We start from the raw sequence: 19,608 nt of genomic DNA, 5'->3' as shown, positions 1-19,608 counted from the left end.
GGAAACCCACACAGGTACAACATGCAAACTGCAGCCAGGTGGTGCCATGGTTGGGATTTGAACCAATGACCCTAGTACCACCAGGTGGAATTGCTAACCATTTAGCCACTGTGCTGTCCCTTTATTTAAACGTAATACTAAAAATGATTATTGATCTTTAGAATTTAAATATATCATATTTAATATATTCAGTAATAAATATATATACAGTGGGGATCGAAAGTTTGGGCACCCCAGCTAAACATTTGTATTAATGTGCATAAAGAAGCCAAGGAAAGATGGAAAAATATCTAAAAGGCATCAAATTACAGATTAGACATTCTTATAATATGTCAACAAAAGTTAGATTTTATTTCCATCATTTACACTTTCAAAATAACAGAAAACAAAAAAATGTCGTCTGCAAAAGTTTGGGCACCCTGCAGAATTTATAGCATGCACTGCCCCCTTTGCAAAGCTGAGACCTGCCAGTGACATGGATTGTTCTCAATCATCGTCTGGGAAAACCAGGTGATGTCAATCTCAAAGGTTTTAAATGCCCAGACTCATCTGACCTTGCCCCAACAATCAGCACCATGGGTTCTTCTAAGCAGTTGTCTAGAAAACTGAAACTGAAAATAGTTGACGCTCACAAAGCTGGAGAAGGCTATAAGAAGATAGCAAAGCGTTTTCAGAGGTCAATATCCTCTGTTCGGAATGTAATTAAGAAATGGCAGTCATCAGGAACAGTGGAAGTTAAAGCAAGATCTGGAAGACCAAGAAAAATATCAGACAGAACAGCTCGCAGGATTGTGAGAAAAACAATTCAAAACCCACGTTTGACTGCACGATCCCTCCAGAAAGATCTGGCAGACACTGGAGTTGTGGTACACTATTCCACTCTAAAGAGATACTTGTACAAATATGGTCTTCATGGAAGAGTCATCAGAAGAAAACCTCTTCTACGTCCTCACCACAAAAATCATCGTTTGAACTTTGCAAATGAACATATAGACAAGCCTGATGCATTTTGGAAAGAAGTTCTGTGGACCGATGAGGTTAAAATTGAACTTTTTGGCCGGAATGAGCAAAGGTACGTTTGGAGAAGAAGGGGCACAGAATTTAATGAAAAGAACCTCTGTCCAACTGTTAAGCATGGGGTTGGATCAATCATGCTTTGGGGTTGTGTTGCAGCCAGTGGCACAGGGAACATCTCACGAGTAGAAGGAAAAATGGATTCAATAAAATTTCAGCAAATTTTGGATGGTAACTTGATGCCATCTGTGAAAAAGCTGAAGTTAAAGAGAGGATGGCTTCTACAAATGGATAATGATCCTAAACACACCTCGAAATCCACGGGGGATTACATCAAGAGGCGTAAACTGAAGGTTTTGCCATGGCCTTCACAATCTCCTGACCTCAACATAATTGAAAATCTATGGATAGACCTTAAAAGAGCAGTGCGTGACAGACAGCCCAGAAATCTCAAAGAACTGGAAGACTTTTGTAAGGAAGAATGGGCAAAGATACCTCAAACAAGAATTGAAAGACTCTTGGCTGGCTACAAAAAGCGTTTACAAGCTGTGATACTTGCCAAAGGGGGCAGTACAAGATATTAACTCTGCAGGGTGCCGAAACTTTTGCAGATGCCATTTTTTTGTTTTCTGTTATTTTGAAAGTGTAAATGATGGAAATAAAATCTAACTTTTGTTGACATATTATAAGAATGTCTAATCTGTAATTTGATGCCTTTTGGAGATTTTTTCCATCTTTCCTTGGCTTCTTTATGCACATTAATACAAATGTTTAGCTGGGGTGCCCAAACTTTCGATCCCCACTGTATATATATATATATATATATATATATATATATATATACACACACACACACAGTGCTCAGCATAAATGAGTGCACCCCAACAGATTTGTCAGAAAATCTTTTCTTTCCTTTCAAAATCACCATTTTCTATGGGACACTTCTACAGAATACTCCCACAAATGTGGGCCATTGATTGCAAACAAGATTTGTTAATTTGCACACACAAAAAGTATATTTCCTAACAAATTCTTTCAAGACCATGTCGCTAAAGTAAATACACCCCAATAAAAGTCTTAGGGGCAAAGCTAAATTTTAGACAAAATCCTATTTAAAAACATTCAACTACAGGTAAGTCTAATTATTCATCAAACAGGTATGCAGCAGATAGTTGATTATAAAAGGGCATTACCTAACAAAGAAAACCCCTTCCCATTTCATGCTGTCAGCAATGGCACCACATGGAAGAGAAATGTCACAATGCCTGAGAAAGAAAATAATTAAGGTGAGGACTACAAGAAGATCAAAAGTAAATAGCAAAGGTTGTACAAAAATGTAACAAAGATGGAACTGCAACCATCTCACAGAGACTTCCAGGCCGTCCTCTGAACGTAACACCTCGAGAGGAGCGTCTCCTGATGAGAAAGGTTGAAGTAAATCACCGTGCAAGTTCACTGCAGTTAGCTAAAGAAGTAGAATGCGAAATCGGGTGATTGCTTCCCTTGACACAATATGGAGTACACTGCAGAGCAATGGAATGCATGGGTGCTCTCCATGAAGGAAGCCTCTCTTAAAGCCCATGCACAAAAAAGCCCACCTAGAATTTGCCAGGGCCCATGCTGAAAAAGAATAAGACTGCTGGAACTCTGTACTTTGGAGTGATGAAACCAAGATAAATGTTTTTGGAACTGATGACTTCAAAACTGTATGGCGTAGCAAAAGTGAGGAGTACAAAGAAAAATGCATGGTGCCTACAGTGAAACACGGTGGTGGCAGTGTCCTTCTGTGGGGCTGCATGAGTGTTGCTGGTATGGGGGAGCTGAATTTCATTGATGGTATCATGAATTCACAGCTGTACTGCTCTAAATTGAAAGAGAAGATGCTACCATCACTCCGTGCCCTTGGTTATCGTGCACTTTTTCCAACATGACAATGATCCAAAACACACATCTCAAGCCACTGCTGCATTTACGAAGAAGAACAGGGTGAAAGTAATTCAGTAGCAAACTATGTCTCCTGATCTGATCCCAACCGAACACCTATGGGGAATTCTGAAGAAACAACTTGAGCATCACTCTCCATCCAGCATCCAGGCTCTAAAAGAGGTTGTTCTAGAGGAATTGAAAAAGATAGATGTTGCAATATGTTGCCAACTTGTTCATTCCAGCCCAGAAGACTTGGTGCTGTCCTTACAAATCATGGAGGTCATACAAAATGCTAGATGTAGTAGTTTTTGTTGTGGGGTGTATTCATGTTAGCATCGACTAATTTGAGTAAAACTGAAGATTTTGTAATCTAAATTATATTATTATCCTTACTTTTATGTATAGAACTAAAAAAAGTTCTATAAAACTCAGTTTAGTAAAAATTTGGGATATTGTTCTTATGCTCATTGAGATATTGATTAAAATCATACTTTTGAAAAGTGGTGTACTCATTTATACTGAGCATTTTATATATATATATATATATATATATATATATATATATATATATATATATATACATATATATATATGCATATGCCACTCATTGGATATTTTCTCTTTTTCAGACCATTCTTTGCAAATCCTAGAGATGGTTGTGAGTGAAAATCTGAGTAGATCAGCAGTTTTTGAAATACTCAGACCAGCCTGTCTGCCACCAACAACCATACCACGTTCAAAGTCACTTAAATCCCCTTTCTTCCCCATTCTGATGCTTGGTTTGAACTTCAGCAAGTCATTTTCACCATGTCTAGATGCCTAAATGCATTGAGTTGCTGCCATGTGATTGGCCGATTAGTAATTTGTGTTACCAAGCAATTGAACAGGTGTACCTAAAAGTGGCCGATGAGTGTATATTTATTTGCTACAGTATCTTGCTGGACCCATTACATTTGTGGCCTCACCCCCATGCTGGATTTCCAATTATGGATAAAGCAGCAATACTAATCTTGGGATCTTGTTGTATTGTACAGTGCACAATACGTTTTTAATTGTTTTTCAAGTAGTATTTTTCTGTACTTTCAAAGCTGTTCAGTCTTAGACAAATACATTTTTATGAATCTTAAAGTTTATGCAACCAGAAGTATATATACCTACAGTACATCATAAATTATTGGAAAACACTTCTTTTCTTAATACCTGCAATCAGGCCTGCTTTTAAGCTAAACATGTCTGACAGACACACATTTACCTAAACCCAGATCATGTTGGGGCAAGTTTACAGTGGTTTATCTTCAGTCTGACAAATATTAACCAAATCCGTCTGCTGTTATTTTAACTTTAAAAATGGCAAGTAAAATACTTAGAAAATACTTATTCTGAATTTTAATTGAGTGTCTTATGAATTTTACTGATACAAAATAGTGTTTTGTGATAAAATAACATGAAATCTAGAATGATCTCTTTGGTTAAAAAGGCAAATAGGTCTGCTGTACTGGATTAGATTCTGCCTATATGCTCATCGAGACAGAAGACAATGTTCGCTTCCAGCCATATTAGATGCAATCTTTGAAGTTATAGGACTACATTATTTGCAAGCAAGTTACAACTAGACAGACTACAAAGAAAGCTGTGTTTGTGTTATGTGTCAGTTCAGGGGATTGTACTTATAACTTTTTGATATATTGTAATGATTTCATCCTAACAGGGCTCTCAAGGACTTCAGGGGCTTCCTGGAGAAAGAGGATCTATAGGAGAGGGTCTTCCAGGACCAAAGGTAAGTTTTTTTTTCTGTCCTATTCCGTACAAATTTTGTAAAAAATGCCAATTCACCAGAGATCTTTGGATGGAAATATCTTCAGATACCCAGAGATTGGCAGATTGGCCTGTCCAGGTCTTTGTGGGCAGTCTGGATCACAACAGATATGGCCATCCACAGATATGATCAGATTTGATACATATGGGCATTTGGGGAAAGCGTACAAGGTTTTTGATGAAGCCTATTAGAAAATCTGCCAACACAGTGCACAAGGGCATTCTCACAGGATATGAAAACCTCAGGTTTCCTAAGAGGCTGCATTATAACAATTTTTCATGGTGTTGGGGGGCTTATCTATTATTACTTTTGAATGAACTTTAAAGAGGACCTTTCTAACTATTTCACTAGGAGTATAAAACTCAAGGCTGCACTTTGAGAACGTCTACCATTAAGTTTATTGTTAAGCACCAGCTTCAGTACAGTGCCCACCCTTATCCACCCCTTTGACGCATTTCACCCAGATTGGGCTTTTCTGAACATTTCAATAGACGTAGAAAACTCAAGGCTGCACTCTAATGATGTCAACCATTCAGTTTATTCTAAACCACTGGCTTCTGTACTGTCCCTGCCCTTGTCTGCACTCCTTTGATGCATTTCACAGATTAAGCCCAACCTGGGTGAAATGTGTCAGTTGGGTGTAGCTAAGGATGGGGACTGTGCAGAAGCCATTAGTTTACCATGAACTGAACAGTTGACACCATCAGAGTGCAGCTTTGAGTTTTGTACTTCTAGTGAAATAGTCTGAAAATTTCAATCTGGATGAAACGCATCAGTAGGGTGTGGCTAAAGGCAGGGACTGCACAGAAACCAGTGGTTTTGAATAAACTGCATGGTTAATGTCATCAGAGTGTGGTCCTGAGTTGTGTACTTCAGAATTCATGTGGAAAGGTATGTGCTCTTTTCCAGAAGTGGCACCTAATGTGGAAGCTGAGCTGAGAGGTTGTGCACATGAGGCTTGGAGTGGTACTGCCTGACCTGTCTTATTTAAGTAGATGGTCCCGAACATTCTTCTGTAATTTAATTCCTAGCGAATATTTTATTGTGATCAGAAACTAATCAAATTTTTGTATGCACTAAGAATAGGTAAAAAAAGAAAATAAGGTGCTACTACCAATCCAATGTTCATCCCAGGAACTAGGCAGGTGCGTGATCCACAGTTGCTTATCCGTTCCAGACTTAAATGAAATCGATCCGCACTACAGCCATTGCTCTAAAACAGGGGTGGGCAAACTTTTTGACTTGAGGGCCGCAATGGGTTCATATATTGGACCCGGGGGCCGGACCAAGAGTAGATGAATGATGTGTATGTGTCATCCATAGTAAGTATAGTAATATTCCTCCATAGTAAGCATAGTAATTCATCCCCCATATAGTAATTCATCCCCCATATAGTAATTCATCCCCCATAGTAATTAATCCCCCATATAGTAATTCATCCCCCATAGTAATTCATCCCCCATATAGTAATTCATCCCCCATATAGTAATTCATCCCCCCTATAGTAATTCATCCCCCATATAGTAATTCATCCCCCATATAGTAATTCATCCCCCCTATAGTAATTCATCCCCCATAGTAATTCATCCCCCATATAGTAATTCATCCCCCCTATAGTAATTAATCCCCCATAGTAATTCATCCCCCATAGTAATTCATCCCCCATATAGTAATTCATCCCCCATAGTAATTCATCCCCCATATAGTAATTCATCCCCCATAGTAATTCATCCCCCATATAGTAATTCATCCCCCTATAGTAATTAATCCCCCATATAGTAATTCATCCCCCATATAGTAATTCATCCCCCATATAGTAATTCATCCCCCATAGTAATTCATCCCCCATATAGTAATTCATCCCCCATATTAGGTCCCCAAGCCCCCCCTGTGTCAATTCACTTACCTTTGCTCCGCGCGTTCCTCTCGCCGTATTCCCGCGCCGTTCCGGTGTAGCATGAAAATCTGTCTCCTATGAGGATCTGTCCCCCTCGAGGTATCTGCGCATGTGCCAGTTTCAGGCATTAGCAGCCGATCGGTGATCTCCGGCACATGTGCAGATACGTCGAGGGGGACAGATCATCCTGACAGTATCACGCTCCGCGGGCCGGATTAAAAGGTCCGCCAGGCCGTATACGGCCCGCGGGACGTAGTTTGCCCATTGCTGCTCTAAAACCTTAGTTTTATTAAATCAACCACAGTAAAAACATCACAGGTATAAAGGTTTACGCGTTTCGACTTAACCAGTCTTAGTCATAACCCATACTAAGAATAGGTGCAAGGCTTCAATCTAGGGGCAAATAAGTGTATGCACATTAAAAACCCAGTGAGGTAACAGAGGTGAATCAAGTGAAATGACCATTTGAAAAAAAGATCAAACATACACTGGATATAGACATATTTTAGGACATTTCATGCGACCAGTTTGTTTTTGTACATTATAACTTAGGTATGTTTGGTATCAAATTAATAGTTACTTTCTTACACATTTGGGTAGAAACTTGTTATGACTGTAATTTTTATCATATCAGGATTTATAGATTATGAACAGATTTTGAGATCTGGGTTGTATGAAAAGGGCAGGATCAGGTCAAGTAGAGCCAAATGGGTATTCCTCCTAAATGGCCTTACAATGGCTAATTGCAAACAGAATAGAGCCTGTGGAGATCTCTGCTAGAGGTTTTATAATGTGACAATTTTACAGTGGCTATTAGCAAGCTTGCTTAAGAGTTATCCTGCTAATGAATTTAATAACCTGGGCATATCCTCCTTATCCCTTACAGAATGTGTACACCATCAATATAGTTGCTCACAGCTTCTCCAGATGTAATTTATCTAGCTACACAAGAAGTAAAATATTACTCCACAATACCCCATTAGAGCAACAAATGGAAATGTTTTCCAGGGATTCTGGTCCTGATGGAATCCTTCGACATTAGTTGCTGCTGTTAATATTTTACAAGATTTATATAGCACCAACAGTTTGCACAGTGCTTTGCAATATAAAGGGAGACAGTACAGTGAGGCAAGTAGTACAAAAGGTAAAAAATGTGCAGGATGGGCTGATGGAAGAACTAAAACTTCAGTTGTTTGGTAGAGGAGGGGTAGACTTCTCTGAAGAGATACGTTTTCACAGATGGCCTACATGTGGACAGAGTAGGAGATATCTGGACAGATTGAGGTGGAGAGTTCCAGAGGATAGGAGAGACTCTGGAGAAGTACTGGAGACAAGCATGGTAGGAGGAGACAATAGAGCAGGAGGTGTGTGAAGCAGAGAGGACAGTTTGGTTGGTATTTTGAGACAAGATTGTTACTATGCCATTGTTTCTATGATGCTGGGGACAAAACCTTTGCTTTGAAAGAACCTGAAAACCCCACTATATAGGCAGTAGATTGTAAGAGATCAGCAAGCGGAAGAGTTGTGGCACTGATCTTGTAAATTGGACTAGTCTATTTTATATATGATGTAATATTTCTTTTGTAGGGTGATCGTGGGTTTGAAGGACCAAGAGGACCTCGGGGAATGACAGGGCCTGGTATTATGGGTGATAAGGTCAGTGTTATATATGGAATAAACTATACATATATTATTGCTCTGTACCTTCAGCTTTCAGTTATTCTGATTTGATTATATCTCAGATTACCTACTATTACAACCCTTAACATTTAGTCGGTGCTCTTAGCTCTTAACAAGTGCTGGTAACACATTTATAAGAGCTGAATTATGGTGTTCTCCAGAAAATGCAAAATAAAGTGGACCTCCATTTAAAATATATAAATTTATCACAGTAACTGATAAGATTTTTAACTGGTTACCTGCACACACTCAATTTCAGGATACTTTTCATTTTACAATATATAGAATCACATTGTGAACATACAGTAAATTATTCATTTTCCTCCTAGGGAGAATTTGGACCTCCTGGCTTGCCAGGCCCAATTGGTTTACCTGGAATTGGAATACAAGGAGAAAAGGTAATAAATATTTTTTATCCTATTAATAGAGGGAAATCATAATTTGAATTTATAGTTCTATTCTGCCAGTCTTATGATCCAGACACTATGCCAAAAAAGATAGCCATGGTCTAGACCAGGGGTGGGCAAACTTTTTGACTTGAGGGCCGCAATGGGTTCATATATTGGACCCGGGGGCCGGACCAAGAGTAGATGAATGATGTGTATGTGTCATCCATAGTAAGTATAGTAATATTCCCCCATAGTAAGCATAGTAATTCATCCCCCATATAGTAATTCATCCCCCATATAGTAATTCATCCCCCATAGTAATTAATCCCCCATATAGTAATTCATCCCCCATAGTAATTCATCCCCCATATAGTAATTCATCCCCCATAGTAATTCATCCCCCATATAGTAATTCATCCCCCATATAGCAATTCATCCCCCCTATAGTAATTCATCCCCCATATAGTAATTCATCCCCCCTATAGTAATTCATCCCCCATAGTAATTCATCCCCCATAGTAATTCATCCCCCATATAGTAATTCATCCCCCCTATAGTAATTAATCCCCCATAGTAATTCATCCCCCATAGTAATTCATCCCCCATATAGTAATTCATCCCCCATAGTAATTCATCCCCCATATAGTAATTCATCCCCCATAGTAATTCATCCCCCATATAGTAATTCATCCCCCTATAGTAATTCATCCCCCATATAGTAATTCATCCCCCATATAGTAATTCATCCCCCATAGTAATTCATCCCCCATATAGTAATTCATCCCCCATAGTAATTCATCCCCCATATAGTAATTCATCCCCCATAGTAATTCATCCCCCATATTAAGTCCCCAAGCCCCCCCTGTGTCAATTCACTTACCTTTGCTCCGCGCGTTCCTCTCGCCGTATTCCCGCGCCGTTCCGGTGTAGCATGAAAATCTGTCTCCTATGAGGATCTGTCCCCCTCGACGTATCTGCGCATGTGCCAGTTTCAGGCATTAGCAGCCGATCGGCGATCTCCGGCACATGCGCAGATACGTCGAGGGGGACAGATCATCCTGACAGTATCACGCTCCGCGGGCCGGATTAAAAGGTCCGCCGGGCCATATACGGCCCGCGGGCCGTAGTTTGCCCATTGCTGGTCTAGATCTTTACTACTACAGCAGCACTACTTGGTTAAGAAAGCATCCCCTGCCTGCCACTTTTACAATGAAGGAGCAGCAGCACACTGATAAGCTAGAACTCTGTTATTCGCATGTCAGAACATGTGCACTGCAGCACAACCTGATTGGCTCCTGTTACTGGCCTTCCTTCACCCAGTCTGAATGTTTCTGTATAGGGAATTACAGAGGGCTGATATGTAGACAGATTCAGGGAGGTAAACTAGTTGCATTAAAATGTACAATTAATATTTTATTAAATAAAAAAAATTATAATTCTTTCTTAGAGTTAAAAAAATCTATAAAAAATAACTGATGAGCTGGCATTGAGTAAATAAAGTATAGCTTCAGGAACTGTAGTTTCAATTAACTAAATTTTGGTTCTGCACAGTAATGGCTGCTTCAATACAGCTTTAAAGATCTATGGTCAAAGCAGGGCATGCAATTTCTGGCTGCAAAACTACAGTATTTGTCCAATCTTTTACAAGATATGAAAGATAATATGGAACAAAACAAATGAATTTACGGTTCAGGAACCTCTTTCAGTTATGAAAGCAAATAGTGTGTTGCATTGTTCTTGTTGTTAACTGTTTTAGCATCACTCAGATAGTAGGACTACCTATGAGATGGAAGTTGCAGGCTAAGGGAATCCTATTTTAGCATGGGGTATCTATCACATCTACTCATGCTCTCTTTGCCCACACCAAGCATGTTATAACTATTACATACGTAAAAAAGGATGAAGAAAGCTCACTCAAGTAAAATATGCCCATGTTGTCTTTCAGGGTGTTCAGGGACCGGTGGGGCCACCAGGAATGAGAGGTTCACCAGGAGAAGGACTTATGGGACCCAAGGTAAGAAAAGCAGTAAAAACAGTGTCTGACTGATGTATTCAAGGCCCATCAATAAACAGGTTATGTGTACTTTTGCGGGGGTGGGAAGAGCTCCAAAATATGCACTTTGACCCTGGTTGGAGGATCTCAAACATTTGGAATCTAAACATGGTGGGAGGATCTCAGGCATATGTTCTTTGGCCCTTGCAGGAGGAACTGAGACAAATATACTTTGGTGTAAGTAGGAGGATCTCAGACACATGTACTTTTACCTGGTTGGAAGGAACTCAGACACCTTACTTTGGCATAGGTGGTGCAGCACAAACATATGTTTTTTAGTCTTATTTGGCATATCACAGACATATGTACTTTAGCCATGTTGGGAGACATGTATTGGGGGTGAGAGGATCTCAGACATGCTGTATGTATTGTGACCCTGGTGGGGGGGGGGGGAGGGGGGGGGCAGGAGATCTCTGACATATACTTAGACCCTGGTGGGAAGAGGGCAGACATACAGTACATACTTTGGTACTCTAGGGAAGAGCTCAGACGTACTACTTTGGTCCACGTAGGAAGGAGGGGCTAGGGCACATATACTTTGGTGGGAAAAGCTCTGTATATGTACTTACGCCCTGGTGGGAGAAGCTCAGAATATTTGTCCCACAAGTTACTCTGTTATTTTTTTTCAGGGAGATCAAGGTTTACCAGGGGAATCTGGAGTACCTGGAGAGAGAGGTGTTGGAGAATCTGGGGCAAAGGTACTGTAAATTAAGTCTATACTAATCCGATTATTTATACCTCTGTTCCCAGTAGGCAAAGGATCATTAACTCAAAACTAACCCTCAAAAATGTATAGTAACCAGCAACAGATTTATTTGCTTTGATTTGTTAGAGCTATTTATTTGCCATGAACAGCGGTAATGTCATGCATTACATAGTTACATAGTTAGTCTGGCTGAAAAAAGACAAAAGTCCATCCAGTTCAACCATAGAAAAAAAAAAGTTATAATCCTATACCCACAGTTGATCCAGAGAAAGGCAAAAAAAAAACCCCAGCAAAGCATAATCCAATTTGCTCCTGCTGGAAAAAAAATTCCTTCCCGATCCCCCGAGAGGCAATTGATATTCCCTGGGTGAACTTTACCTATAAATGTTAGTATCCAGTTATATTCTGTGTATCCAAGAAAGAATCCAGGCCTTTTTTGAAGCAATCCACTGAGCTGGCCAGAACCAACTCTTGAGGGAGTCTATTCCACATTTTCACAGCTCTCACTGTGAAGAAACCTTTCCGTGTTTGGAGATTAAATTTCTTTTCCTCCAGACATAAAGCACACAACAGTAAAAAAATGCATGAAGTATGTTTATCATTACCTTTGTGACATGATGGGACATGTGAAATAAAATAATAATTGCATCAATGCTTTTGAGGGAAGACAAATGAGGACTGATTAGGTAAACTAATAGGTTCACTGGAGGGCAGGCTCACAAGAAATGTATACTAATCTGCCCTGTGCTCCCATCTATCTACCCTGTGCTATAATTTCTGGTGCTTGTGACACTCCCTCCTATTTTCCGGATTGATTCCACAATATGAACACTCAGAAAAAATGGGCATTCACAGTTGCAGTCATTCTAAGGGCTCATTTTCTTTGACCTCTGAAGAGTGATCCATGTTTGGATTGCTTATCTGAGAGCATTTGAAAGGCAGTAAAGAGGCATTGTATCACCTCCTCACTGACTGTTTTGACCCCTTGGACCCTGAAAGTGAAAGGGGGGATAATTTCTCCTGTGGCCACGAAGCAAAGCATCGCACCTGCAGCATGTGTACACCACTGGCCACTGCGACTGCAACTAAAGGGGGTAGCAGTTGAGGGGGCTGTAAAACCATGGCTAAACCATGGGTTTTCTGTCCCCCAACCTCACGTGGGAACAAGTCCTAAAGCTTACCATACATTACAATCTGATTGCAGAATCTCCTCTACATCTATCAACCATCAAGTGCAAGAGCCTGGCTATAAATTTGATAGATTAGGTAGGTCCTCATATTACATAGTTTTGGTATATTTAAACTTGATTGTACAGAGATTGTATGGTCACATAATAACATGCACGGTGAGCCTTAGAGGGGAACAATAAAGCTCAGGACCTGTCCCTGCGACACTGCCCTGAGAGCAGTCAACCTATAGGAGTTGAGATCTGCCATCTCATGTCTGTGAACAGCTTTAAATGCATTAATTAGCTATTTTAAAGGCTCTTCAAAAATTGAACTGCCAAAATGATGCTTTTAAAAACAAATTATTATTAAGCAGTGTTTACTTATTTTTTGCGTCTTAATTCAAGAATAACATTAACTCCAATAATGCTGTGTGAAGAATTTGGGTAGAGAACAAAACATATTGTATGTCATATGTTCAAAAGATCTACATTAAACATCTTTTTCCTTGAATTTCAGGGTGAGCCAGGAGCTTCTGGATTGGCTGGTTTGCCTGGGTTACCAGGTGAAGATGGTGCACCAGGACAAAAGGTAATTAACATTGATTGTTATAGTTATATAAAGAGACCCTGTCACATATCATGTTTTTTTTTAAAAAAGGCCAGATATGTAAAGAAGAGATTGAATACTCGAATACACCTTCACCGCCAAACGCTACTCTGAGCAGAACTGGTCCCTCAAAGTCTGCTGAGAAATTGACACTCCTGGAGTGTCAATCTCTGTGGTCCCCTGCAGCTCTCACTAGTTTCTTCTGCTTTGCTAAGATGCATAAGTTATTATAGCAGCATTACTAATTTTATCTTGTAATATTTTTCTCATAAAACATAAATGTCAACAAGAAGTGTAATCTTTACTTCCTCATGTGAAATGAACGTTAATATGTTCCCATATAGAAGAAAAATATATTTGAAATATATTTTAAAAATATTCTTCCCAAATATATTGACATATATTTGGAATACTACAATTTTGGCCATTTTCAATATATTTAAAAAAAAAAAAAAAATATATATATATATATATATATATATATATACACACACACACACTGTATGTTGAAATGTGTTTTTATTACAAAATATTTGAAAAATATAAAAAAAAATATTTCAAATATACTGTGTCTTTTTTGGAATGCATTTACAAATATATGTGAAATATATGTTAAAATCACTTTTTTATGTTAAACAAATCTAAAGAATATATTTTAAAAAATATATTTTTTTAAATATATTCTTCAGATTTTTTTTTTTACATATAAAAAAGTAATTTTAACATATATTTGTAAATGCATTCCAAAAATGTAGATTTGTATTTTTAAAGACATACAGTATATTTGAAATATATTTTTACAAATATTTTTTATATACTTTGTAGTAAAAACGCATTTCAACATACAGTATATATATATATATATATATATATATATATATATATATATATATATACATATATACAAATACAGTTGTGTTCAAATTAATAGCATAATAGCAGTCAGACATCACTAACCTGATCAATCACTGTTTTTGGTAGAAAGGATATTTCTACATGGCAAATAATTTACTAGCAGGTGTAGTAGAGTAATAGAAATCCAACAGACCCAACAGTCATGACATGCATGCTGTTGATTCTGTGTAATTGAATTACTAATTGAAAGGGGCATGTTCAAAATAATAGCAGTGTGGAGTTCTATTACTGAGGTCATTCATTCTTTGAAAAACAGGTGGCAATTATTGCCCTTATTTAACCCCTTTGCGCCGGCCGCACACAAATGTGCGGCCTCCTGGCGTCTGGGCCTAGACGCCGAGCGGCCGCACATTTGCGTCCATGTAACTAAATACATATGTGCTGAGAGCGCGTGCCCTGCGCGCTCCCAGCACACATGTGTGGTACTCACGGAAAGGTCCCGGTCCGCTCTTTCGAACGGGACCTTTCCCGATCATGTGACCGCCGTGACGAGTCATCACGGCGGTCACATGATTCCTAAGCCACGCCCCAACCGCCCCTCCTCCCGGCGTCTGAATCTCTTAAAGGGCCGGGAGGCATCGGCGGGAAGGGGTTAAGGAAGGAAGGCAGCAAATGTTGTACATGCTGGTTACAGTGCATTTCTCTCTGAAATTCTGTGGAAAATGGGTCGTTCCAGACATTGTTCAGAAGAACAGCGTACCTTGAGTAAAAAGTTGATTGGAGAGGGGAAAACATATAAAGAAGTGCAGAAAATGATAGGCTGCTCAGCTAAAATGATGGCAAATGTTTTAAAATGGCAACCAAAACCTGAAAGACGTAGAAGAAAGCAAAAAACTACCATTGGAATGGATAGAAGAATAGCCAAAATGGCAAGGACTCAGCCAACAATCAGCTCCAGGAAGATCAAAGAAGGTCTAAAGTTACCTGTGAGTACTGTTACAATTAGAAGACGCCTATGTGAAGCCAAACTATCTGCAAGAAGCCCCCGCAAAGTCCCACTGTTGAAAAAAACACATGTGCTGAAGAGGTTACAATTTGCCAAAGAGCACATTGACTGGCCTAAAGAGAAATGGCGCAACATTTTGTGAACTGATGAAAGTAAGATTGTTCTTTTTGGGTCTAGTGGCCGGAGACAGTTTGTCAGACGACCCCCAAACAGTGAATTCAAGCCACAGTACACTGTGAAGACAGTGAAGCATGGTTGCGCAAGCATCATGATATGGGGATGTTTCTCATAATACGGTGTTGGGCCTATTTATCGCATACCAGGGATCATGGATCAGTTTGAATGCATCAGAATACTTGAAGAGGTCATGCTGCCTTATGCTGAAGAGGAAATGCCCTTGAAATGGGTGTTCCAACAAGACAACGACCCCAAACACACCAGTAAACGTGCAACATCTTGGTTCCAGACCAACAAGATTGACGTTATGGAGTGGCCAGCCCAATCCCCGGATCTTAATCCAATAGAAAACTTGTGGGGTGACATCAAAAATGCAGTTTCTGAGGCAAAACCAAGAAATAGAGAAGAACTGTGGAATGTAGTCCAATCATCCTGGGCTGGAATACCTGTTCACAGGTGCCAGACGTTGGTTGACTCCATGCAACACAGATGTACAGCAGTTCTCAGAAACAGTGCTTATACAACTAAATATTAATTAGTTTATTAATATTAATTCAAAGGAAAGCAAAATCTTCAAACATTTTTCAGTTTATATAGTGAATGTTTGAGTTTGTAAAGAAGAATACAAACACTGCTATTTTTTTGAAGTCTAATATTCACTTTTCTTTAATTTTTTTAGAGGAACAACACAAATTTGATATATTTTTCTTCATGTTTTGATTTGGAATAGAATGTGTAGTGTTCCCAATGCATTTGTGTGCATGGAAATAAAATCTATTAGAAGGATTTTGAGCTTTATTCACTTTTTTCAACACACTGCTATTATTTTGAACACAACTGTATATATATAAATATATATATATATATATATATATATATATATACACACAGTATTTTCTAGCGTATAAGACTACTTTTTATACTTAAAAATATACCCCAAAAATTGGGGGTCGTCTTATACGCGGGGTATAAAATGAGAACCTTGAGTTTGTTTGGGTCAAGCTGGCTGGATGTGTGGTAATACTGTACATACTGTATACCGCGCTGAGCCAAGCTGGCTCAAAACAAATGTCCCTATGACAGATTAATCTTTCAGTCCGCTGGATGTGTGGTATATACAGTATACTGCGCTGAGCCAAGCGGTTTCAAAATGTACCGGTACGTCCCTACTGTAATCAGCCCGCTGGATGCGTGTATGTACGGTAGCTGCGCCTACATACAGTATACACTGGGCCAATCACAGCGAGTGATGTATTCTACTAATGAATACAAAGCCTGCTCGGATTGGCTGAGTCAGAGAGGTGGGCTGATGATGTCACAACCTCAGCCAATCTGAGCAGGCTTTGTATTCATTAGTAGAATACATCGCTCGCCGTGATTGGCCCAGTATATACTGTATGTAGCCTCAGCTACCGTACATACACGCATCCAGCGGTCTGATTACCGTAGGGACGTACCGGTACGTTTTGAAACAGCTTGGCTCAGTATACTGTATATACCACACATCCAGCGGGCTGACAGATTAATCTGTCATAGGGACATTTGTTTTCAGCCAGCTTGGCTCAGCGCGGTATACTGTATGTACATTACTGCACATCCAGCGGGCTGTATATATACTGTATACTGTATGTAGCCGAAGCTACCGTATTACCGCACATCCAGCAGTAACCATCTGATTTGGAATTTGATCCATATGATGACTGTCTTACAAATGTATCATAAGATGTCACTCGGGAACTTATGATGTCAGAGGATGAACATGAGGATTTTTAAGGATTTTAAGTACTGGTAAGTCATAACCATTTCAATTAAAAAATCTGATGTTTTTAAATGGTGTTGCCTCGGAAGGGGGGTAGACTTATATGGCAAGTATAGCCCAAAACCTATGTTTTAACTGGAAAATTAGGGGGTCGTCTTATACACCCAGTCGCCTTATACGCCAGAAAATACGGTATATTTATTCAATGAAGGATATTTTGAAATAAATTGAATATGGCCAAAATTGTAGAATTTCAAATATATGTCAATATATTTGAGAAGAATATTTTAAGAATATATTTCAAATATATTTTTCTTCCATGTGGGTTGAAAGCCCTATTTTCTCCTACATCATTATTTTATCTTGTACAGCATAATTCAGACGGGTGGTTTGTTACTCTATAGACAGCTATTACCCAATTGTCAGCCTGAAGCTGGTGTTATTTGAATCAGTAGAACGTGTGTGGTAGTCTTTGTGAATTGAATTTTACATTGTGTTATTTCATGCTGGCCAATACAATAACACTAACAGTAATAAAATAGCACTAGTATTGGTAAAATACCACTTCTGACCAAATAAAGTCTGTTATGCATGTTTGTGAATTGAGGTCTGGGAGTTATGAAGGAAATAAGGCATGGTAGGTAAATAGCTTTGTGAATTGAGCCTATTGACAGGTAAGTGGTTGATGGTAATATTGATGTTTATTGATAATGAAAGAGCTGACAATGATGATTAAAGATATGACAGTATTAATTACAGCAATGAGATGTGACAATAAGCATGATGAAAGTCAATGGCAGCAGTGGGAGAAAAGGCAGTGATGATTAGGATAAAAAATAGTCATGGAAAGGGCAGTGATAAAAGAGAAGATAACAATGAGGATAAGGGTATATAATGAGCATTGAGGATGATGTTGAATGATCGTGAGGATGAGGAAAAAAGTAGCTTTTATGATAATGATGATTTGAACAATGATATGGTGACAAAAGATAATCAGTGATCATGATGGTTACAAATGATAATAAATAATGATGGGGACAAATATCAAAGAATAATAATAATTGCGACAAATGGTGATGAATAATGATGAAGATAACAAATGATAATCCAAATAATAATATAGTGTTCCTGCGCTAAATGTACTATGTGTGATGAAAAAGCAGCGAACACCAAATGCAGGCAACATACAAAACAATTACAAAAAACAAAAAATGTTTTGCTAATTCATACCACTATTGCACAAAATATAATGACAGTCTATAAATGTGATTATGTGTTAGATGAATATCATATCTTCAAAAAGTATTGTGCTGCCAACGAGAAGGAAAAAGAAAAAATCCTCCATCACCACCATTCACAGCCTATATGACCACAGATCAAAAACAGCAAATATGGAATATCAATGGACATATTGGATCCTTAATCTTTTCCTCCAAAAAGGCAGTTTCACCACTAGTAACACAATGATAATAATCCAGTATTACACCTCAAAGATAATGGGATGTGTACTAAGAGAACAAAAACTCCTCAGTGTAGTATTTAAAATAATCTGGAATTTAATAAAAGTATTGCACTTACAAACATATGATGAAATCAGCATGTGAGATCATAAAAGTTTCCAACCAACAAAATGGCCACAGTGTGTGGTTTGATGATGTCATAAGCCATAACTCCACCATACGCGTTTCATCACAGACGTCATTAGGGGCATGGCCTACGACGCCCATCACGCTATAAATAGTCACAAGGCGGAAATGAGCCCGTGCCACTTGCGCTTTGCGAACCGGAAAAATAGATGGATAGACAGACCGGATGTCATAACGACACCATAGAAAAGAGCCTATAAAGCTTGCACTCCACAGGCCGGAACTACAAGGGTATAAGCAAACCATGTGTCAAAACGACAACAAGAAATAAAATAAAGGCCAAAAAAGAATAACAAACTATAAAGAATTATAAAAAATCAACTAAAAAATACTATGTTAAACATTAAGGCCTGATATACCATCTAGTGGTTAAAAATCATGAAGGTATATCCAACAATAAGTTCCTATACATTATCTGGCTTTATGAGCCATCTAGTGGTTGGAAAAAAATATAAAATAAATACAACAAACAGCACAGCAACATCTTGTGGTTGGAAACCAACAGATAAATGCATGAAATAAAAACAAAATATGTAAATTAACAGATGACATTAAATAGTCTCAACCCATCAAAAGGTGGGTCAAAACCTAACATGATACAATCAAAAAACAGGGATAATCAATACATCCTGAATAAACAAAAATTATCATAATCCTATGATCTCACTAAAAATTTGTTCAACTATTATTAACGAAAGCATTAACGTCCCATTCAATGTTTAAACCAAACGGGATATATGTTTTTAATGTATAAATCTATCGGTTTCTAATTTGGAAATCTTCCTCCTGGTATGACTCCCAGAGGGGTAGAACAAAAAGAGGCACCAGAGGGGGGAGGAGAATCAGAAAAAAAAAGAAGATGGGTATAGTAGATGTCACGCACCTGATGGGAGACTGAATTGACGAGG

General features: G+C 38.6%; 1 protein-coding gene across 1 annotated transcript in view; it reads left to right on the top strand.

Annotated features, from left to right (window-relative positions):
* COL28A1 (collagen type XXVIII alpha 1 chain) overlaps positions 1-19,608 on the top strand; it is a 112,994-nt gene that overhangs the window by 64,222 nt on the left and 29,164 nt on the right. Inside the window, exons 14-19 of the mRNA XM_089660420.1 lie at positions 4,649-4,717; positions 8,241-8,309; positions 8,663-8,731; positions 10,668-10,736; positions 11,405-11,473; positions 13,168-13,239. Coding sequence (XP_089516546.1) covers positions 4,649-4,717; positions 8,241-8,309; positions 8,663-8,731; positions 10,668-10,736; positions 11,405-11,473; positions 13,168-13,239 — 417 coding nt within the window. The remainder of the gene's footprint in view (positions 1-4,648; positions 4,718-8,240; positions 8,310-8,662; positions 8,732-10,667; positions 10,737-11,404; positions 11,474-13,167; positions 13,240-19,608) is intronic.

The sequence above is a fragment of the Staurois parvus genome, unplaced genomic scaffold, assembly GCF_062004578.1.
Source record: "Staurois parvus isolate SC_StPar_1 unplaced genomic scaffold, SC_StPar_1.0 ptg000031l, whole genome shotgun sequence".
NCBI classification, from domain to species: domain Eukaryota; kingdom Metazoa; phylum Chordata; class Amphibia; order Anura; family Ranidae; genus Staurois; species Staurois parvus.
Note: the sequence above shows the minus strand (reverse complement) of the source record. Positions and strands in the feature narration are given on the sequence as shown.